The sequence below is a fragment of the Oncorhynchus keta genome, chromosome 21, assembly GCF_023373465.1.
Source record: "Oncorhynchus keta strain PuntledgeMale-10-30-2019 chromosome 21, Oket_V2, whole genome shotgun sequence".
NCBI classification, from domain to species: domain Eukaryota; kingdom Metazoa; phylum Chordata; class Actinopteri; order Salmoniformes; family Salmonidae; genus Oncorhynchus; species Oncorhynchus keta.
In genome coordinates, this window is record NC_068441.1 from 41,231,029 (window position 1) to 41,255,116 (window position 24,088).

The following is a 24,088-nucleotide window of genomic DNA, read 5'->3' on the forward strand; positions in this document are numbered from 1 at the left end:
CGCCCCAGTCTGAGGTCCTGAGCGCTCTGGAACAGGTTTTCATCAAGGATTTCTCTGTACTTAGCTCCGTTCATCTTTCACTCTATCCTGACTAGTCTACCAGTCCCTGCCGCTGAAAAACATCCCCACAGCATTATGCTGCCACCTCCATGCTTCACCATAGGGATAGTGCCAGGTTTTCTCCAGACGTGACACTTGGCACTCAGGCCAAAGAGTTCAATCGGTTTCATCAGACCAGAGAATATTGCTTCTCATGGTCTGAGAGTCCTTTAGGTGCCTTTTGGCAAACTCCAATGAGTCTGTAATGAGCCTTTTATTGAGAAGTGGCTTCTGTCTGGTCAATCTACCATAAAGGCCTGATTGGTGTAGTAAGTAAGTTAAGAACAAATTCTTATTTACAACGACGGCTATGCCGGCCAAACCCGGAAGCCGTTGGGTCAATTGTGGGCCGCCCTTGGGACTCCCAATCATGGTAGGTTGTGATACAGCCTGGAATTGAACCAGGGTCTGTAGTGACGCCTCTAGCACTGAGATGAAGTGCTGTGCCACTCGGGAGCCCCAACTGCTGCGCCCTTCTCCCCCCGATTGCTCAGTTTGGCCGGGTGGCCAGCTCTAGGATGAGTCTTGATGGTTCCAAAATTCTTCCATTTAAGAATGATGGAGGCCACTGTGTTCTTGGGGAGCTTCAAGTCTACAGAAATGTTTTGGTATCCTTCCCCAGATCTGTGCCTCGACACAATCCTGTCTCAGCGCTCTACAGATAATTCCTTTGACCTCGTGGCTTGGTTTTTCCTCTGACATGCACTGTCAACTGTGGGACCTTATATAGACAGGTGTGTGCCTTTCTAAATCATGTCCAATCAATTTAATTTACAGGTGGACACCAATCAAGTTGAAGAAACATCTCAAGGATGATCAATGGAAGCATGAGCTAAATTTCGAGTGTCATTTTTTAATGAATTTGCTAAAATTAATGCTTTGACATTATGGGGTAGTGTGTAGATTGATGAGGGGACAAATAATTGAATCCATTGTAGAATAAGGCTGTGACGTAACAAAATGTGAAAAAAGTCAAGGGCTCTGAATACTTTCCGAATGCACTGTATATCCACAAACTCACTCACTCACACACACCTTAACACTCACCCACTCACCCACCCACCCACCCACATCAACACTTCTTTATGCTGAGCACACACACTCTATCCACAACACATGCTCAAATCATCACCACGAGCAAATCATGCTCGGACAAGGAGCTCTGCCTCTTTCTCTCTCCCAGTCTCCCTGCCTTATCGACCTGACAGTTGTCAAATTGCCTTGCAGCTCAGTATGCAGGCTTCTCTTCCAGCTGCCTATGAAACATGACTTGTTGACAAACAGGCTATATCCCAAGGTGCTTTGTGCCAATATTAGGTTCTGATAGGCCTGCTCAGCAAATATCTGACATGTTCATGACTTAAATCAAATTAGTGTGGTGGGAAAATCAATCCGCTAAACTTAGCTGGACGTTAAAACAACATGGCTCATACATCCAGTCTGCTTCAATGGCAACTCGCCGCTGAGAACGAGCACAGAAAACATGCGGAAACATTTGAATTTCAATACTGTTGAAGGAAAGTCTGCACTCATGAATTTGAGATTTTTAAAAACACCACCTTTGTGGTATTTTGTACCACCAGAAAAATAATCCAAGGAGGGAGAGCATTGTCTAACTTGACCCATTCTTTTTCAGTTAACTTGAAAATTGTAATACTCAGCCTTGCTAGCCAACAACTTTAAATTTGATAGATGGTGCAGATCCGAGCATGAAACTAATAAAGGCAGTGGTGTCATAATCCTCCCCCGGCAATGGCAGACGATGCTCGTTTGAAGATGCAGCACATGCATTTTTAAACGCCCTACGCACACATGTAGTTGTTCACTGTATTGCTTGGAGTGCTATGATAGAAATGTGGTTGTGTCACACAGAGACTGCCGGCTGCTGTCGACTGAAGCCTCATTAAAAATGAAAAGGGGAGAAATAATGAAATAAAATGGAAAGTGCCGTAGGTAAATAAATATATAAACAAATTAATATATACGTATATAGCGCAATCTCAAGAGACCCTACTCCATATATTCGCTTCCTCCTCCCAGTGAGTCCAACATGAAATGAGATGGATAAATCCAGATAGTGATCTGTCAATCTTTTTTTCTTTCATTCTCTTTCATTCTCTTTCATTCTCTTTCATTCTTGTCTCTCTCTCTTTCTCTGTCAGACTCTCCAAGGGGAATTGAATGAGTTAGGCCGAATCACAGGAGTCTAATTAGCATGGGCAAAAGCCCATGGCTAATAAGTGTCTCACCACAGCAAAGAGAGAGTGTGTGTTTGTGTGTGCGTGTTGTTTGGTCGAGTGGGAGTCTGGAACTGAGAATCAGATGCCTAATCAGGCTAAAGACAGACAACAGTGGGGTTGGGGGGGGGGGTAGCACCGTGTTGTCCACTCATTCTCTCTATCCATTCACCACTCCCTGTTCTGCTTCCTTTCTCACACTTGCTTTCTGTCTAAAAGCCTAAATAGTCCTCCGCAGCCAAAAGAGTGTAGGGACTGAGTCACTGTACCGCTCCAATCTCTTCACCTTTGTGTGTAGTTACTGTGCTTGCAACTTTATAACTGAACTGCCATATCATGGAAAAAAGCACTTTTAAACAGTCGTTTTATAAACTTGAAGAATCTCTGAAGCTTAATTTGCATGCAGATCCTGTAGTAATATGACATAATAAGTAATTACTTATTACAGAGGTAGTTACCATATTATGATAACTACCTGTGTAATAAGTCATTACTTATTATTACATAGTCATCAGTCTTATACCTGCAGAGAGGGATTTAGGAGCACCATCATCCCACACTTAAATACACTGAGAGGATGTGAGTGATACTCGGCGTAAAGTATTTGATGTAAGAGCAGTGCCTGGAAACAGTGGGGGAATCAATCTCGCCATTAAGTGAAAAAAAAATGATATTGAAATGTACCAACCTGAGGTGAAAGACTGTAAAATCAAAGGGTCATTGACTCATCGCTTTGTGTCACATCCAGAGGCTGAGAGACAGAAAATAGATACATGAAGCTATAAGAAAAGAGATATACACTGAGTGCACAAAACGTTCAGAATACCTTCCTAAAATTAAGTTGCACCCTCCTTTGCCCTCAGAACAACCTCAATTCGTCGGGGGATGAACTCTACAAGGTGTCGAAAACGTTGCAGAGGGATGCTGGCCCATTTGGGTGGTGGACCATTCATGCTACACACAGGAAACTGTTGAGCGTGAAAAACCCAGCCGCGTTGCAGTTCTTGACACACTGGTGTGCCTGGCACCTATTACCATTACCCCTTTCAAAGGCACTTCAATATTTTGTCTTGCCCATTCACTCTCTGAATGGCACACGTACACAATCCATGTTTCAATTTTCTCAAGGCGTAAAAATCCTTCTTTAACCCGTGTCCTCCCCTTCATCTACACTGATTGAAGTGGATTTAACATGTGACATCAATAAGGGATCATAGCTTTCACCTGGATTCACCTGATCAGTCCATTAAATGGAAAAAGCAGGTGTTCCTAATGTTTTGTACACTCAGTGTCTATCCCAGTTTTCCAGCACAAAGAAACCCTACGTAACCCTGCACCCAGGCGAATGCATATATCCCTTGAGTAGCACCCTTTGGAAATGAAAGATGTGCATTAAAGTGATTAATGAGTTACGGTAGTCAGAAGGGAATAGTTGCTGTAACAAGCTGTTGCTTCTTGTAGATGGGTAATTTATCATATTCAGTGTAGTGTAGTGTAATATTGTGAGGTAAAATTAACATACACTGAGCTTACAAAACATTAGGAACACCTTTATAATATTGAGTTGCACACCATTCTGTCCTCAGAACAGCCAAAATTCATCGGGGCATGGACTGTACAAGGTGTTGGAAGTGTTCCACAGGGATGTTGGCCTATATTGACTCCAATACTTCCCACAGTTGTGTGAACTTGGCTGGATGTCCTTTGGGTGGTGGACTATTCTTGATAAACACGGGAAACTGTTGAATGTGAAAAGCACTTAAATCTTATGTCTTGCTCAATCACCCTCTGAATGGCACACGTACACAATCCATGTCTCAATGTCTCAAGGCTTAAAAATCCTTCTTTAACCAGTCTCCTCCCCTTCATCTATACTGATTGAATTGTTAACAGATGACATCAGTAAGGGATCATAGCTTTCACCTGGATTCACCTGGTCAGGTGTTCCTCATGTTTTGTATTCACAGTGTACACTATATTGTCTATAAACACTTCAAGTAGATAATGTATTTAAATGTATTTGTTGTTGTTAAAGACCAAGAGAAAAACTCCCCTAAAGTATATTATCAACTTGTTATTATCAATAAACCTTTGGATAGTAGAAAAATCTCAATATCACCCTTCTCTAATGTGTTGAGGGATTTCACTGGAATACAGTTGCTGTCGGATATTCAAGGTTTCACTGGAATACAATACATTCACTGGAATACAGTTGCTGTCGGACATTCAAGGTTTCACTGGAATACAGAGCTGACAAGGTACAAATCTGTCGTTCTGCCCCTGAACAGGCAGTTAACCCACTGTTCCCAGGCCGTCATTGAAAATAAGAATATGTTCTTAACTGACTTGCCTGGTTAAATAAAAGGTAAAAAAATAAAAAATAATAATAAAATAACCAAAATATGAGAAAAAGTCATAATAATGATCAATAAAAATCTAGTCTGGGAATTCGCTGAGAAGCCAATAAATGCCAAGGCAGCTTAAGGTCACTGTCGGGTCGAGCTGGCAGAACCTCCTTGGGGAAATAATGGCTTGTTGCAAGACCTTCAGCCTCCATTCAAGCTGGAAGGTAAAATAATGAAATAAGAATGAGCCGGTAATCAACCGAGGAGCTGTCTGTAGTTGCCGATACTCGGGCCTCGGGAGTGAATTTTTCATAGCCTTGGGGACAGGTGGCTCAGAGGCTATTTTCTCCCTCCTTGCAGTGTATGTGTGTGCTGCGTGTGTCGTACACAGATGTAGCTGCCTGTGTTGACAAGAGTGGCTGGGAGCTAACTGCAGCTCCACATCACTTTTCTCCATCAGAAGACCCTGGGGTACAACGTTGTTGGACTTTATCTCAACACTCTGCCCCTGAGAGGGTTTTTCTGGCACACCTTTTGATGAGCTTAATGGTTGTGCAGTGCAGAATGGTTATACTGCTAGTAATGGACTTAGCATCTAAGTGATGTCTGTCTCTATATCCTTTCCATTGCCTAAGCTCACATGGTTGTTGAACTCAAATTAGGGTTTGATATTCCGGAATTATTCACAACTTGGATGCCAAGTCCCATGTTCCTCCAGTAAATATCATGCACAGGTATCAGAGAGTCAAATATGAAGAATTCCATCTCATGGAACTCCTTTAGTTTATACAACTATCTCTTCACTAGATGCACGTGAAGGCTTTGGAATGATGGAGTCTTCAAAACCCCTATTTGAGCGAGAGATTCACCAGTTTTGCACAGCGAACCTCTTGAGTTTTGAACCTCAAGGTGAAGCTTTCTACAGCCACGGTGTGAATGAGAATAGATAAGACCTTGCACAAAGCTCAATCCCCCAGGCTCCCTGCTAACTGTCACGTTATGTGGACCTATTCTTCAAAATGTTATACCGCCTGTGATCTTGATTTGACTAAGACTCCTCTCAACAGATCAAAGGCTCAGAGCATTTCTTTTGATTTTCCCCACCATTATTCCACTGCCATGTCTAGCCCATACAACTCCTCAGGAACCATAATGTTGCTACACCACATTCAATTGGTAGAGAAGGTAGAGAAGCACCTGCCTATTTCAGAATATGTGTATTGGTCCTACAATACTTGGATGTAGTAGTGTAAAGTACTGGAGTAAAAATACCTTAAAGTACTACTAGAGTAGTTTTTTTTAGGTATCTGTACTTTACTATTTGTATTTTTGAACACTTTTACTTTTACTTCACTACATTCCTCAAAAAATGATGTACTTTTTACTCCATATATTTTCCCTGAAACCCAAAAGTACTCATTATATTTTCCATACTTAGCAGGACAGAAAAGTGGTTCACTCACTTATCAAGACTACATCCCTTGTCATCCTTACTGCCTCTGATCTGGAGGACTCACTAAACACAAATGCTTCGCTTGTAAATTATGTCTGCATGTTGTAGTGTGCCCCTGGCTATCCTTAAATAAATAAAAACAAGAAAATTGTGCCATCTGATTTTCTTATTATAAGCAATTTGAAATGATTTATACTTTCACTTTTGATACTTACGTATATTTAAAACCAAATACTTTTAGACTTTTACTCAAGTAGTATTTTTATGGGTGACTTTCCCTTTTACTTGAGTCATTTTCTATGAAGGTATCTTTTCTTTTACTCAAGTATGACAATTGGGTACTTTTTCCACCACTTCTTGGATGACCAACTACCATATTGAAATGTACAGTATGTTTTTGTATTTCGAAATTCCTACATTCTGATTAAATATCAGAAAATGTGACACTGGCAACGTAGACTTCTTCCTGGTATCAGACTAACACTTCAATAGTAAATATTTCACAACTTCTAATTCATGTTCTAAAAACAGTCTATTTCTTCCACAGAAAGTCATCTATAAAACCAGGGTTTCCATTAGCCGGTAATAGCCCGCTTTTGGACGTATAATACAATTCAGTGAAATTAAATTGGTGAGTGTGTACAGGATATTCGTTATGGATCTTATTTATCTCGTGTCCAGCATAAAGACACAGAGCCGTTGAGCAAAACGTCTGTCAGACAGTACGAAGGCCTCTGCAACAGCATCTCAAACAGCAAAGGGTTAGGCAATGGAAAGAAGGCTTCATCACTGTGCCACACAACACTTTGCAATGAGCTGGAGGCAGTCTGCATTATGAAAACATATACTTCATTGTTTGAAACCTGAACGTTTTACTACATATTATGAGGCTTGCTGTTTCAAAGTCTAGCCAAAATCGTATCAAATTAATGATTTTATATAAACGTTAATTCATTGTCCAGTAGCCAAAGGCACAATCCTAGTAATATAAGCAACCCATGCTAGTTGTTGCATATTAGATCTCCCCTCCCTCTTTTCAAAATGTTATAATGGATATTTAAATCTCTGTCACATTTAACTGCTGGCATGTGCTGTGCTCTTTTGACAAAGGTGTATCCCGCTAATTACAATAGGGGAACGGACATTCACACGAAGCCTATTGCCTTGTACGCATTGCTGCACATATAATGTTAAGAAATAATAGTTGATCAACATTTTAAGCTAAACGTTCTGATCTGTTGCATCAGACTCATTACTTCTTAACTTATTTTTTGGCAGCCTAGGCCTAATGGTTGTATGAATGTGGGATCTATCGTCCCATAGTTGTCCCAGAGTCGGTTAGGGATAGGCCACTTCTTTCTCGACAAGCTGACCAATAGAATAGGTAAACTTTTCTACTATGAGGAATAGTAGATTGACATAGGCAAATTATTTTGCTGTTTGTTACTCTTCTTATTGGCTGAGGAAAAGTACATTTTATTCTAAAATGTTCAAAGTACGCATCAGAATTCGGCAAGAAGGACCGCACATTGTTGCATCCTCGACTTGCATGTTCTGTTAATAGGAATTACCATAATCTAAATGTGATTTCTGTCATTCTGAGCCCTTATCAGGTTACGCAACGTCTCAAATGTCCGGTAAATTGAAATGCTGCTGGTCAAATGCCTGGCATCACATTTTCCTAAGAGAAAATCTATATCATACAGTCATATAGTCTTAGAGAACTATTTGTGTGTAGAATTATTGTGGATTGATGCTTTAAAGTTCAGTCTTAAATACAAAGCGAAGCTCTCACTTCCTGTCATTCCTCTCCACTCACCCACCAGGTCTCTGACATCACCCTCTGCTGTGACAGTGGGAGTGTCCAATCTGTTGGCCCCTCCCTCACAGCCAGAGTCATATTCAATTAATGCCAAAGAAAACTGCATTATGAATTCATAAAGTATGCCCAGACTGTAAATTTAGTGTAAATACCAATTACATGGTGAAACCATGGTGGTCCCGTGTGGCTCAGTTGGTAGAGCATGGCGCTTGCAACACCAGGGCTGTGAGTTTGATTCACATGGGGGCCCAGTAAGGAAATGTATGGACTCACGACTGTAAGTAGCTCTGGTCAGGTTGTATAGGCCTACAGATGGTTTTTGAGATACCTCTACATTATACATCTACATTTTTGCAGTGGCTGCCACGATTTAGCAGCGGCGGTGCGCCACTGCTTCATGCAAATAGGGGAAACTGCTTCCAGGTGCACATGGAGACGCACTCTATATTGTTTTCTACCTTGTTTGTCTCTATACAACCTTCCAAGACCTGAACCTGTGAGATTGACAGGGTCAAAGCAGACCTAGACACGTGTCAAAGAAACCAGGTGTTGTTAGACCTGACAACTTCACCTTGCCTTCCAATGCCAGACAATGTTCCACCTAGCTGCAAAGGTGTTAGACCTACATATCTGTACATGGGCTGAGCAGGGGACCATGCAGGGGCAACGGCGCCACAGACTAATGTTCTTATCTGGGGCTGAGCCTGGGCCAAGTCTAACAAGTGCTTTCTGGAACACTGCATGGGCTTCTGTAATCTACATGAAGGCACAACTCTCAAGCATCTGGGGAATATATCAACCCACCAGTGTTTGGGCTGATAGAAAACCTCCCATGGGGATTACTTAACCCCAAATGGATGCAGCTCTATTTTCTGTTGAGAGAGACAATCTCATCCAGGAGGGAAACAAAAGGCTATTTTTCCAGGTCTCCAAACGGAGAACATCATTCACGCAAAACTGAAAGCGAGAGCCACTGCATTTAATCATGGAAAGAGGTCTGGGAATATGGCCCCGGCAGTCCTACAATCTAAGCTAGATGCCCTCAATCTCACTCAAATCATCAAGGAACCCACCAGGTACAACCCTAACTCTGTAAACAAGGGCACCCTCATAGACGTCATCCTGACCAACTGGCCCTCCAAATATACCTCCGCTGTCTTCAACCAGGATCTCAGCGATCACTGCCTCATCGCCTGTATCCGCCACGGAGCCGCAGTCAAACGACCACCCCTCATCACTGTCAAACGCTCCCTAAAACACTTCTGTGAGCAGGCCTTTCAATCGACCTGGCCCGTGTATCCTGGAAGGACATTGACCTCATCCCGTCAGTTGAGGATGCCTGGTCATTCTTTAAAAGTAACTTCCTCACCATTTTAGATAAGCATGCTCCGTTCAAAAAATGCAGAACCAAGAACAGATACAGCCCTTGGTTCACTCCAGACCTGACTGCCCTCGACCAGCACAAAAACATCCTGTGGCGGACTGCAATAGCATCGAATAGCCCCGTGATATGCAACTGTTCAGGGAAGTCAGGAACCAATACACGCAGTCAGTCAGGAAAGCTAAGGCCAGCTTCTTCAGGCAGAAGTTTGCATCCTGTAGCTCCAACTCCAAAAAGTTCTGGGACACTGTGAAGTCCATGGAGAACAAGAGCACCTCCTCCCAGCTGCCCACTGCACTGAGGCTAGGAAACACGGTCTCCACCGATAAATCCATGATTATCGAAAACTTCAATAAGCACTTCTCAACGGCTGGCCATGCCTTCCGCCTGGCTACTCCAACCTCGGCCAACAGCTCCGCCCCCCCGTAGTTCCTCACCCAAGCCTCTCCAGGTTCTCCTTTACCCAAATCCAGATAGCAGATGTTCTGAAAGAGCTGCAAAACCTGGACCCGTACAAATCAGCTGGGCTTGACAATCTGGACCCGCTATTTCTGAAACTATCTGCCGCCATTGTCGCAACCCCTATTACCAGCCTGTTCAACCTCTCTTTCATATCGTCTGAGATCCCCAAGGATTGAAAGCTGCTGCAGTCATCCCCCTCTTCAAAGGGGGGAGACACCCTGGACCCAAACTGCTATAGACCTATATCCATCCTGCCCTGCCTATCTAAGGTCTTCGAAAGCCAAGTCAACAAACATGTCACTGACCATCTCGAATCCCACCGTACCTTCTCCGCTGTGCAATCTGGTTTCCGAGCCGGTCACGGGTGCACCTCAGCCACACTCAAGGTACTAAATGATATCATAACCGCCATCGATAAAAGACAGTACTGTGCAGCCGTCTTCATCGACCTCGCCAAGGCTTTCGACTCTGTTAATCACCAAATTCTTATCGGCAGACTCAACAGCCTCGGTTTTTCGGATGACTGCCTTGCCTGGTTCACCAATTACTTTGCAGACAGAGTTCAGTGTGTCAAGTCGGAGGGCATGCTGTCCGGTCCTCTGGCAGTCTCTATGGGGGTGCCACAGGGTTCAATTCTCGGGCCGACTCTTTTCTCTGTATATATCAATGATGTTGCTCTTGCTGCGGGCGATTCCCTGATCCACCTCTACGCAGACGACACCATTCTATATACTTTCGGCCCGTCATTGGACACTGTGCTATCAAACCTCCAAACGAGCTTCAATGCCATACAGCACTCCTTCCGTGGCCTCCAACTGCTCTTAAACGCGAGTAAAACCAAATGCATGCTTTTCAACCGATCGCTGCCTGCACCCGCATGCCCGACTAGCATCACCACCCTGGATGGTTCCGACCTTGAATATGTGGACATCTATAAGTACCCAGGTGTCTGGCTAGACTGCAAACTCTCCTTCCAGACTCACATCAAACATCTCCAATCAAAAATCAAATCCAGAGTCGGCTTTCTATTCCGCAACAAAGCCTCCTTCACTCACGCTGCCAAGCTTACCCTAGTAAAACTGACTATCCTACCGATCCTCGACTTCGGCGATGTCATCTACAAAATGGCTTCCAACACTCTACTCAGCAAACTGGATGCAGTCTATCACAGTGCCATCCGTTTTGTCACTAAAGCACCTTATACCACCCACCACTGCGACTTGTATGCTCTAGTCGGCTGGCCCTCACTACATATTCGTCGCCAGACCCACTGGCTCCAGGTCATCTACAAGTCCATGCTAGGTAAAGCTCCGCCTTATCTTAGTTCACTGGTCACGATGGCAACACCCATCCGTAGCACGCGCTCCAGCAGGTGTATCTCACTGATCATCCCTAAAGCCAACACCTCATTTGGCCGCCTTTCGTTCCAGTACTCTGCTGCCTGTGACTGGAACGAATTGCAAAAATCGCTGAAGTTGGAGACTTTTATCTCCCTCACCAACTTCAAACATCAGCTATCCGAGCAGCTAACCGATCGCTGCAGCTGCACATAGTCTATAGGTAAATAGCTCACCCTTTTTCACCTACCTCATTCCCATACTGTTTTTATACTGTTTTTATTTATTTACTTTTCTGCTCTTTTGCACACCAATATCTCTACCTGTACATGCCCATCTGATCATTTATCACTCCAGTGTTAATCTGCAAAAATTGTATTATTCGCCTACCTCCTCATGCCTTTTGCACACATTGTATATAGACTGCCCATTTTTTTCTACTGTGTTATTGACTTGCTAATTGTTTACTCCATGTAACACAACTCTGTGTTGACTGTTCACACTGCTATGCTTTATCTTGGCCAGGTCGCAGTTGCAAATGAGAACTTGTTCTCAACTAGCCTACCTGGTTAAATAAAGGTGAAATAAAAAAATAAATAAAAAATGGCCGAATACAAACAGTGTAGTTATTCCCTCGCAAGGCAATCAAACATGCAAAATGTTGGTATAGGGACAAAGTGGAGTCACAATTCAATGGCTCAGACAGGAGACGTATGTGGCAGGGTCTGCAGGCAATCACTGACTACAAAAAGAAAACCAGCCACATCACAGACACCGACGTCTTGCTTCTAGACAAACTAAACACCTTCTTTGCCTGCTTTGAGGATAGCAACCAACACTAAGGACTGTGGACTGTGGGCCCTGCCTCTCCTTCTCCGTTGCCGACGTGAGTAAGACATTTAAACGTGTTAACCGTCGCAGGGCTGTCGGCCCAGACGGCATCCCTAACCGCATCCTTAGAGCATGCGCAGACAAGCTGGCTGGTGTGTTTATGGACATATTCAACCTCTCCTTATCCAAGTCTGTTGTCCCCACATGCTTCAAAGATGGCCACATTGGTCCTGTACCAAAGAAGGCAAAGGTAATCGAACTAAATGACTATAGCTCCATAGCACTCACTTCTGTCATTATGAAGTGCTTTGAGAGACTAGTCAAGAATCATATCACCTCCACCTTACCTGCCACCCTAGACCCACTTCAATTTCTATACCGTCCCAATAGGTCCACAGACGATGCAATCGCCATCATACTGCATACTGCCCTATCCAATCTGGACAAGAGGAATACCTATGTAAGAATGCTGTTCATTGACTACAGCTCAGCATTCAACACCATAGTACCCTCCAAGCTCATCATTAAACTTGATGCCCTGGGTCTTAACCCCGCCCTGTGCAATTGGGTCCTAGGCTTCCTGACGGGCCGCCCCCAGGTGCTGAAGATAGGACCCCCCTTTCCACATCAACGGGACAGCAGTGGAGAAGGTGGAAAGTTTTAAGTTCCTCGGCGTACACATCACAGACAAACTGAAATGGTCTACCCACACAACAGCGCCTCAGGAGGCTGAAGATATTTGACTTGTCACCTAAAACCCTCACAAACTTTTACAGATGCACAATTGAGAGCATCCTGTCAGGCTGTATCACTGCCTGGTATGGCAACTGCACGGCCCACAACCGCAAGACTCTCCAGAGGGTGGTGGGGTCTGCACAACACATCACCGGGGGCAAACTACCTGCCCTCCAGGACACCTACAGAACCCAATGTCACATGAAGGACAAAAAGATCTTCAAGGGAAACAACCACCCGAGCCACTGCCTGTTCACCCTGCTACCATCCAGAAGGCGAGGCCTGTACAGGTGCATCAAAGCTGGGACAGAGAGACTGAAAAACAGCTTCTATCTCAAGGCCATCAGACTGTTAAACAGCCATCACTAACACAGAGAGGCTGCTGCCTACATACAGACTTGAAATCATTGGCCACTTTAATAAATTGATCACTTGTCACTTTAATAATGCCACTTTAATAATGTTTACATATCTTGCATTACTTATCTCATATGTATATACTGTATTTTATACAATCTATTGCATCTTGCCTATGTCGCTCGGTCATCGCTCATCCATGTATTTATATGCATATATTCTTATTCCATCCCTTTCCTTAGATTTGTGTGTATTAGGTAGTTGTTGAATTGTTGGATTACTGTTAGATATTACTGCACTGTCGGAACTAGAAGCACAACTATTCCGTTACGCTCGCAATAACATGTGCTAACCATGAGACCAATAAAATTTGATTTGATTTGAGTACAATCTGAGTTATAGCTATGCCCTTTTATGAAATCCCCCCTGAGCCATTCTCTTTTGTGGATGGTAAGATGTAGACTGTGGAGAGAACATCACAGTTAAACTCCATTTTAATTAACTCCCTCGGGGAGTGATGCGTGCTAATTGATTTTTCTACCCGTCCAAGATAGTCAATCCATCCAGCACCAGTATACGTCACACTCATTCTTATTGATTTGGCTAAAGCTAACATGCTAAGGAGAGAGAGCTCCTGGGACCAGCTGGGGATGCACAATGATAAAGTGTTTATCGCACACGATCAAATTAAATCTTATAGCAGCCTGCAGATAGAGACAACCTCCTGGATAAACCTCTTTGTGACAGGGAAATGGCAAAAATGCTGTGCCACAATTAGTAAGCTTCTACAGAACTCCATTTTATACTACATGAACAGAAGTATAGAGACACCTGCTCCTTGAACATCTCATTCCAAAATCATGGGCTGTAACAGCCTCCACTCTTCTGGGAAGGCTTTCCACTAGATGTTGGAACATTGCTGCGGGGACTTGCTACCATTCAGCCACAAGAGCATTAGTGAGGTTGGGCACTGATGTTGGGCGATAAAGGCCTGGCTCGCAGTCTGCGTTCAAATTCATCCCAAAGGTGTTTGATTGGGTTGAGGTCAGGGCTCTGTGTAGGCCAGTCAATATCTTCCACACCAATCTCGACAAAGCATTTCTGTATGGACCTTGTTTTGTGTGCAGGGGTAGGAAAGGGCCTTCCCCAAACTGACCCAGACTATTATTCCTCCTACACCAAACTTTACAGTTGGCACTATGCATGGGTTCAGGTAGCGTTCTCCTTGCACCCGCCAAACCCGGATTTGTCCGTTGGACTGCCAGATGTTTATGAGTGACTCATCACTCCAGAGAATGCGTTTCCACTGCTCTAGAGTCCAATGGCAAGCTTTACACCACTCCAACGGACACTTGGCATTGCGCATGGTGATCTTAGGGTTATGTGCCACTACTCGGCCATGGAAACCCATTTCATGAAGCTTCCAATAAACAGTTCTTGATGTTGCTTCCAGAGGCAGTTTGTAATTCGGTAGCGAGTGTTGCAACCAAGTACAGACAAATTTACGCGCTTACAAGCTTCAGCACTCTGCAGTCCCGTTCTGTTAGCTTCTGTAGCCTACTACTTTGCGGCTGAGCCGGTGTTGCTCCTAGACGTTTCCACGACACAATAACAGCACTTACAGTTGACTAGAGAAACTCTAGCATTTGACTAACTTACTTGTTGGAAAGGTGGCATCCCATGACGGTACCACGTTGAAAGTCACTGAGCTCTTCAGTAAGTCCATTCATCTTAAGGCCAAACTACCAATGTTTGTCTATGGAGATCGCATGGCTGTGTGCAAATTTGAAGGAGTGTCCACATACTTTTGTATATATAGTGTATGTTTAAGCATGTTGGTAATACTGCTGATAGAGGAATGCATCAACAGATCAGGAAAGTCCATCAATCTTGATAATATAGATTTGTTTATTCATTTGTTTCTTCCCTACTTTTTCTCTATTTTAACAGTGCAATAGGAGCAGCGGTCAGTTGTGATTTAATGTATACGTGTCTCTCTATGTTTTTAGAGTACGCAGTGTGATGGACTGACTGGATTAAATGTTTGTTATGTGACAATGTATGTGTATGTGATCCTTTTAATGGAAGGTGATGCTTAGGGAAAATATCCCTCCAGGATGGACAATATACTTGTATTCTATTCTAACCTAACTTCAGGGTTTCAGGGTAGTGGCCCATGAACATTTTGAAAAAATAACATAGATCAAGATTGATTTATAAAGATTTAAAACTATTGCTTTCTATAAATAATGGGGCCAATTGTGTGACATTGGGATAGAAATTTCAAAAACAAAAACATGGCCCATAACTCCATTATATAAAGTTGAAGTCGGAAGTTTACATACACCTTAGCCAAATACATTTAAACTCAGTTTTTCACAATTCCTGACTTTTAATCCTAGTAAAAAATTCCCTGTTAGGATCACCACTTTATTTTAAGAATGTGAAATGTCGGAATAATAGTAGAGAAAAGGATTTATTTCAGCTTTTATTTCTTTCATCACATTCCCAGTGGGTCAGAAGTTTACATACACTCAATTAGTATTTGGTAACATTGCCTTTAAATTGATTAACTTGGGTTAATCTCTAGGAGACAGAACACGTCTCCTTCCTGAGTGGGATGACAGCTGCGTGGTCCCATGGTGTTTATACTTGCATGCTATTGTTTGTACAGATGAATGTGGTACCTTCAGGCATTTGGAAATTGCTCCCAATGATGAACCAGACTTGTGGAGGTCTACCATTTTTCTCTGATGTCTTGGCTGATTTCTTTTGATTTTCCCATGATGTCAAGCAAAGAGGCACTGAGTTTGAAGGTAGGCCTGGAAATACATCCACAGGTACACCTCCAATTGACTCAAAAGATGTCAATTAGCCTATCAGAAGCTTCTGAAGCCATGACATAATTTTCCAAGCTGTTTAAAGGCACACTAAACTTCTGACCCACTGGAATTGTGATACAGTGAATAATAAGTCTGTAAACAATTGTTGGAAAAATTACTTGTGTCATGCACAAAGTAGATGTCCTAACCAACTTGCCAAAACTATAGTTTGTTAACAAGAAATTTGTGGAGTGGTCACAGAGTAATCCTCAACATATCATACCAAGTGTGTTCACACCTGCCATATCTGGGTCTGAACCACCTGCCATTCTGGGTCTGGACCACCTGCCATATCTGGGTCTGAACCACCTGCCATTTCTGGGTCTGAACCACCTGCCATTCTGGGTCTGAACCACCTGCCATTCTGGGTCTGAACCACCTGCCATATCTGGGTCTGAACCACCTGCCATATCTGGGTCTGAACCACCTGCCATATCTGGGTCTGAACCACCTGCCATATCTGGGTCTGAACCACCTGCCATATCTGGGTCTGAACCACCTGCCATTTCTGGGTCTGAACCACCTGCCATTTCTGGGTCTGAACCACCTGCCATTTCTGGGTCTGAACCACCTGCCATTCTGGGTCTGAACCACCTGCCATATCTGGGTCTGAACCACCTGCCATTTCTGGGTCTGAACCACCTGCCATTTCTGGGTCTGAACTACCTGCCATATCTGGGTCTGAACCACCTGCCATTTCTGGGTCTGAACCACCTGCCATTTCTGGGTCTGGACCACCTGCCATTTCTGGGTCTGAACCACCTGCCATTTCTGGGTCTGGACCACCTGCCATTTCTGGGTCTGAACCACCTGCCATATCTGGGTCTGGACCACCTGCCATTCTGGGTCTGAACCACCTGCCATATCTGGGTCTGAACCACCTGCCATTTCTGGGTCTGAACCACCTGCCATTTCTGGGTCTGAACCACCTGCCATTTCTGGGTCTGAACCACCTGCCATTCTGGGTCTGAACCACCTGCCATATCTGGGTCTGAACCACCTGCCATTTCTGGGTCTGAACCACCTGCCATATCTGGGTCTGAACCACCTGCCATTTCTGGGTCTGAACCACCTGCCATTTCTGGGTCTGAACCACCTGCCATTTCTGGGTCTGAACCACCTGCCATTTCTGGGTCTGAACCACCTGCCATTTCTGGGTCTGAACCACCTGCCATATCTGGGTCTGAACCACCTGCCATTTCTGGGTCTGAACCACCTGCCATTCTGGGTCTGGACCACCTGCCATTTCTGGGTCTGAACCACCTGCCATTTCTGGGTCTGGACCACCTGCCATTTCTGGGTCTGAACCACCTGCCATATCTGGGTCTGGACCACCTGCCATTCTGGGTCTGAACCACCTGCCATATCTGGGTCTGAACCACCTGCCATTTCTGGGTCTGAACCACCTGCCATTTCTGGGTCTGAACCACCTGCCATTTCTGGGTCTGAACCACCTGCCATTCTGGGTCTGAACCACCTGCCATATCTGGGTCTGAACCACCTGCCATTTCTGGGTCTGAACCACCTGCCATATATGGGTCTGAACCACCTGCCATTTCTGGGTCTGAACCACCTGCCATTTCTGGGTCTGAACCACCTGCCATTTCTGGGTCTGAACCACCTGCCATATCTGGGTCTGAACCACCTGCCATTTCTGGGTCTGAACCACCTGCCATTTCTGGGTCTGGACCACCTGCCATTTCTGGGTCTGAACCACCTGCCATTTCTGGGTCTGGACCACCTGCCATTTCTGGGTCTGAACCACCTGCCATATCTGGGTCTGGACCACCTGCCATTTCTGGGTCTTGACCACCTGCCATATCTGGGTCTGAACCACCTGCCATTTCTGGGTCTGAACCACCTGCCATTTCTGGGTCTGAACCACCTGCCATATCTGGGTCTGAACCACCTGCCATATCTGGGTCTGGACCACCTGCCATTTCTGGGTCTGAACCACCTGCCATTTCTGGGTCTGGACCACCTGCCATTTCTGGGTCTGAACCACCTGCCATATCTGGGTCTGGACCACCTGCCATTCTGGGTCTGAACCACCTGCCATATCTGGGTCTGAACCACCTGCCATTTCTGGGTCTGAACCACCTGCCATTTCTGGGTCTGAACCACCTGCCATTTCTGGGTCTGAACCACCTGCCATTCTGGGTCTGAACCACCTGCCATATCTGGGTCTGAACCACCTGCCATTTCTGGGTCTGAACCACCTGCCATTTCTGGGTCTGAACCACCTGCCATTTCTGGGTCTGAACCACCTGCCATTTCTGGGTCTGAACCACCTGCCATATCTGGGTCTGAACCACCTGCCATTTCTGGGTCTGAACCACCTGCCATTTCTGGGTCTGAACGACCTGCCATATCTGGGTCTGAACCACCTGCCATATCTGGGTCTGAACCACCTGCCATTTCTGGGTCTGAACCACCTGCCATTTCTGGGTCTGAACCACCTGCCATTCTGGGTCTGGCCCACCTGCCATATCTGGGTCTGAACCACCTGCCATATCTGGGTCTGAACCACCTGCCATATCTGGGTCTGAACCACCTGCCATATCTGGGTCTCAACCACCTGCCATATCTGGGTCTGAACCACCTAACAAGCTGGTTCTGAACCACCTGCCATATCTGGGTCTGAACCACCTAACAAGCTGGTTCTGAACCACCTAACATATCTGGGTATCATACCACCTGCCACAAATCTACAACTCCCTTCCAGAAATATTCTCCTGCCACCAATGTACACCCTTGCCATCCTCGATTTCACAGCAGACAAACTAAGCAAATGTTGGCATCCAGTGTCTCTAGACAATCAATGTACTGTATATCCTCCAACAAACATAAAATGACATGGTTGATTCATAGCTTTGGGACATGAACATCGATTTTCCTCTTACCTGTATTGTTCTGTCAGTAAATTGGCCCAAGATGCACTGCTACACAACTGGTAATACCATTTACAAAAGCCAACAGCAATTGCTCAAAACAGTTGAGCCAAGTAAAGCATTGTCAGATATGATCTAGCTTGAACTGCCCCTCACAAAATGGCCATTGAGTTCATAAAATTGCATTGTACTGTAGGATACATGTAACAGTTGTTCCAGGTTGATGTCAACTCTTTCACCTTTTCAGTACTAAAACTTGACATACAAATTATTATTGCATTAGTGAACACATCATTCATTTTATTATAATAACCAAGCAATGTTCACAGAGATAGGCTTAACAGTGTAGGGAAGTTATCTTAAAAGCCAATTTCATAAAAATAAAAAATAAAGTGAATATTTGCTGATGTTGTATTTCATTCATGAACTGTGTTTTTTAAATATTCTACAGATATTCATTATTGTAGGGACAAAATGATCTTGTCATAAGTTCGTATTCGAAACAATAGCCGCAGCTATCATCTCGGCATCAGTCAACCCTGCCCAATCACTCTAGTCGTGAATAATGTATGGGATACATAATTACCGCGACAGTAAACCTACCATTTCCAGATATATGATTGTCCACCTCTGCGGGCACAGCCGGTTTGGAAGCAGCGTTAAGTTGACTATAGAGTCCCATATAATGTAAAATCCCTATTATCACTCGAAATGATCCCATTGTTGTTGTTCTTGTTTCAAGTGGCGGACGAAAATCTCACATTAGGCAGAGCACGTTTACTAACTTTTATCCAATCCGTCCTGGATGACAGTCCCCTCCGAAATGCAAAATAACCCCCAGACAAAAAAGTGCGCTTTACTGCGCAAGGTGTAGACTGACAGTAGCCTGCCCAAATGTATAAGCACTGTTGGTTCTCTGTGCTTCCGCCAGCAAGCATCTCCAGTTGAGGCGGACGGAGAAAGGCTTTGGAGGTAAGTGCAGCGGCTTGCTGAGAAAGTAAATTAGGCGGAGGGATCTAGAATAATGATACTGTTCTAAACTTTTATGACAAGTCATATTTAGGTATCAGGCTCATACTCATTATACAAAATATATGTTCAATAGTCAAATCCTGTATTGTATTTTTACCTGTCTATAAGTCTTCTGAATTTAGTAGCTAGGCAACTCTCAAGATGGGCAATTGCATTTCGCAATTCTAGTTGATCGTTATGATCTGTACTACATTGCGTATAGATAAGATTGCATATAGCAATCTATTTATCCATCAGTTTATTTAAGAAGCACCACAACATATCTTCAAATCTGTCAAAATCATTGAGAAATCAAAAGCATTTGAAAATCATTCCGCTATGGTAAGATATACACTGGAGTGTACAAAACAATATGAACACCAGCTCTTTCCATGACAGACTGACCAGGTGAATCCAGGTGAAAGCTATGCAGTGTAGATGAAGGGGAGGAGATGGGTTAAGGAAAGATTTTTAAGCCTTTAGACAACTGAAACATGGATTGTGTATGTGTCATTCAGAGGGTGAATGGGCAAGACAAAAGATTTAAGTCCCTTTGAAGATGTTAGCTGGTTTGTATGAAGAACTGCAACGCTGCTGGGTTTTTCACGCTCAACAGTTTCTTGTGTGTATCAAGAATGGGCCAACACCTAAAATACATCCAGCCAACTTGACACAACTGTGGGAAGCATTGGAGTCAACATGGGCCGGTATCCCTGTGGAACACTTTCGACACCTTATAGAGTTCATGCCCGACACGAATTGATGCTATTCTGAGTGCAAAGGGTGGGCGTGTGTAGGGGGGGTGCAACTCAATAGTAGGAAGGTGTTCCTGATGTTTTGTACACTCACTGTATATGTCCTTATATGTGATGGTTTTATTCTCAGCCATGCTGTAAGTGGTTTGTTTCCATATGTTACTGTCCTTTTCTGAACCACTGGAGGATTATGTCAACTAACCTGCTGCCATCATAATTACCACAGGGCATTACAGCATTATTAACCTAGGTCTCTGTGCTACAGCTGTTAGCCTAGCACTGCATGTCCTCCTATGGGTCTCGTATTGGCACGCAGAGAGCTCACAGGCTCTTAATGGACATCAAGATTAAATTAATGCCCTGGAATTTTAATGGTCAAGCTGGCTGGCTACTACTCATAGTGTGGTTGAACATCCACACAGTGCATTAATAAAATTACACGAGCCTCTATCATACTGAATGAGCTACATCTGGTGAAGCCATCCTCTATACATGTGAATCAAGCAGTAAATCCTTTCTGGTGTAGAAAATGCAAGTGTTTGCTGGTTACTATAGGCTACTGTATAGCCTTGGATGTGTGTGAAAGGTTTAGTAATCTACAGTATGGCTGACAGAACTGCTCAAGCAAACACAATTCCTACAGTCACACACAATGCAAGATTGAGCTTTGAGTGTAGGCCTGCTTACATTACAATTGGAATGTATTGAATGGCCCAACTCTCACTGCAGCAGGAGTGACCTTGGATAACATAGTCTCCTCACAAGTGGCCCAGTCTCTTTATTCCATCTGGCATGACATGTGCTATCTGTGAAAGCTTTAAAGCATATTGCGAAGAGAAATGTTCCTTGAGTTTTATCCAGTTTCAGTTTAGGAATTCACTGAGGAGGTCTAGTTCAAAGCGTTTCAGTATAGGAATTCACTGAGGAGGTCTAGTTCAAAGCATTTCAGTATAGGAAGTCACTGAGGAGGTCTAGTTCAAAGCATTTCAGTTTAGGAATTCACTGAGGAGGTCTAGTTCAAAGCGTTTCAGTATAGGAATTCACTGAGGAGGTCTAGTTCAAAGCGTTTCAGTATAGGAATTCACTGAGGTCTAGTTCAAAGCGTTTCAGTATAGGAATTCACTGAGGAGGTCTAGTTCAAGGCGTATCAGTGTAGGAATTCACTGAGGATGTCTAGTTCAAAGCGTTTCAGTATAGGAATTCACTGAGGAGGTCTAGTTCAAAGCATATCAGTATAGGAATTCACTGAGGAGGTCTAGTTCAAAACGTTTCAGTATAGGAATTCACTGAGAAGGTCTAGTTCAAAGCATTTCAGTATAGGAATTCACTGAGGAGGTCTAGTTCAAAGCATATCAGTATAGGAATTCACTGAGGAGGTCTAGTTCAAAGCATTTCAGTATAGGAATTCACTGAGGAGGTCTAGTTCAAAGCATTTCAGTATAGGAATTCACTGAGGAGGTCTAGTTCAAAGCGTATCAGTGTAGGAATTCACTGAGGATGTCTAGTTCAAAGCGTTTCAGTATAGGAATTCACTGAGGAGGTCTAGTTCAAAGCATATCAGTATAGGAATTCACTGAGGAGGTCTAGTTCAAAACGTTTCAGTATAGGAATTCACTGAGAAGGTCTAGTTCAAAGCATTTCAGTATAGGAATTCACTGAGGAGGTCTAGTTCAAAGCATATCAGTATAGGAATTCACTGAGGAGGTCTAGTTCAAAGCGTATCAGTATAGGAATTCACTGAGGAGGTCTAGTTCAAAGCATTTCAGTGTAGGAATTCACTGAGGAGGTCAAGTTCAAAGCATTTCAGTATAGGAATTCACTGAGGAGGTCTAGTTCAAAGCATTTCAGTATACGAATTCACTGAGGAGGTCTAGTTCAAAGCGTATCAGTATAGGAATTCACTGAGGAGGTCTAGTTCAAAGCGTATCAGTGTAGGAATTCACTGAGGAGGTCTTGTTCAAAGCATTTCAGTGTAGGAATTCACTGAGGAGGTCTAGTTCAAAGCGTATCAGTATAGGAATTCACTGAGGAGGTCTAGTTCAAAGCGTTTCAGTATAGGAATTCACTGAGGAGGTCTAGTTCAAAGCGTATCAGTGTAGGAATTCACTGAGGAGGTCTTGTTCAAAGCATTTCAGTGTAGGAATTCACTGAGGAGGTCTAGTTCAAAGCGTATCAGTATAGGAATTCACTGAGGAGGTCTAGTTCAAAGCGTTTCAGTATAGGAATTCCCTGAGGAGGTCTAGTTCAAAGCGTATCAGTGTAGGAATTCACTGAGGAGGTCTAGTTCAAAGCGTTTCAGTATAGGAATTCACTGAGGAGGTCTAGTTCAAAGCGTATCAGTATAGGAATTCACTGAGGAGGTCTAGTTCAAAGCGTTTCAGTGATCAAAAGGGTTGTGGTCAATAGGCAGGCACGAAAACAGAAAAAAACTCTCTCATTGGACAAGATTAGATATTGACGGAGGCTTGGATACAATATGTGAAAATGAAAATGTATCTGGGTATCAGAGGAGGCTGGTGGGAGGAGCTATAAGAAGACATGCTCATTGTAATGGCTGGAAAGGAACGTATGGAACGCAGTGGTGTAAAGTACTCAATTAAAAATACTTTAAAGTACTACTTAAATCTTTTTTGGGGGTATCTGTACTTTACTTTAGTATTAATATTTTTGACTACTTTTAATTTTACGTCACTACATTTCTAAAGAAAATTATGTACTTTTTACTCAATACATTTTCCCTGACACCCTAAAATACTCATTACACTTTGAATGCCTCGCAGGACAGGAAATGGGTCTAATGTATACACTTATCAAGAGAACATCCCTGATCATTGCTACTGCCACTGATCTGGAGGACTCACTAAACACATGCTTCATTTGTAAATTATGTCTGAGAGTTGGAGCGTGCCCCTGGCTATCTGTAAATAAATAAAAACTAGAAAATGTGTCCGTCTGCTTTGCTTAATATAAGGAATTTGAAATTATTTATATTTGTACTTTTACTTTTGATACTTAAGTACATTTTAGCAATTACATTTACTTTTGATACTTAAGTATATTTAAAACCAAATACTTTTAGACTTTTACTCAAGTAGTTTTTTACCTGCCGACTTTCACTTTTACTTGAGTCATTTTCTATTAAGGGTATGTTTACTTTTACTCAGGTATGACAATTGGGTACTTTTTCCACCACTGATGGAACGGAGTAAAACATGTGGTTTCCAAATGTTTGATGTGTTTCAAACCGTTCCAAATATTCAATTTCCAGCCATTACAATGAGCCCATCCTCCTATATCTCCTCTGCTGGTTATTTCCAGGTGCTGTGTAAGGATTCAACATTCTCTTTTTAAAAGTTCAACAAATTCAACAAACAAACCTGCTTGTTTTCAAAGTATACCACAGTTGATCAAATGAACAGTTAATAACTAATAATGAGACTAATAGCCAGCTATGTGTCTGGGTCTTCAAGAGAGTGTAATCTAGCCTCAC

The 24,088-nt window shown here is 43.4% G+C and overlaps 1 protein-coding gene across 1 annotated transcript in view; it reads right to left on the reverse strand.

The window, feature by feature from the left end:
- LOC118400568 (V-set and transmembrane domain-containing protein 2-like protein) overlaps positions 1–19,784 on the reverse strand; it is a 44,606-nt gene extending 24,822 nt beyond the window's left edge. The window contains exon 1 of the mRNA XM_035797549.2: positions 19,436–19,784. Within this exon, the coding sequence (XP_035653442.1) occupies positions 19,436–19,553 (118 nt within the window). The 5' untranslated portion in view covers positions 19,554–19,784. The remainder of the gene's footprint in view (positions 1–19,435) is intronic.
- Positions 19,785–24,088: the final 4,304 nt, after the last annotated feature.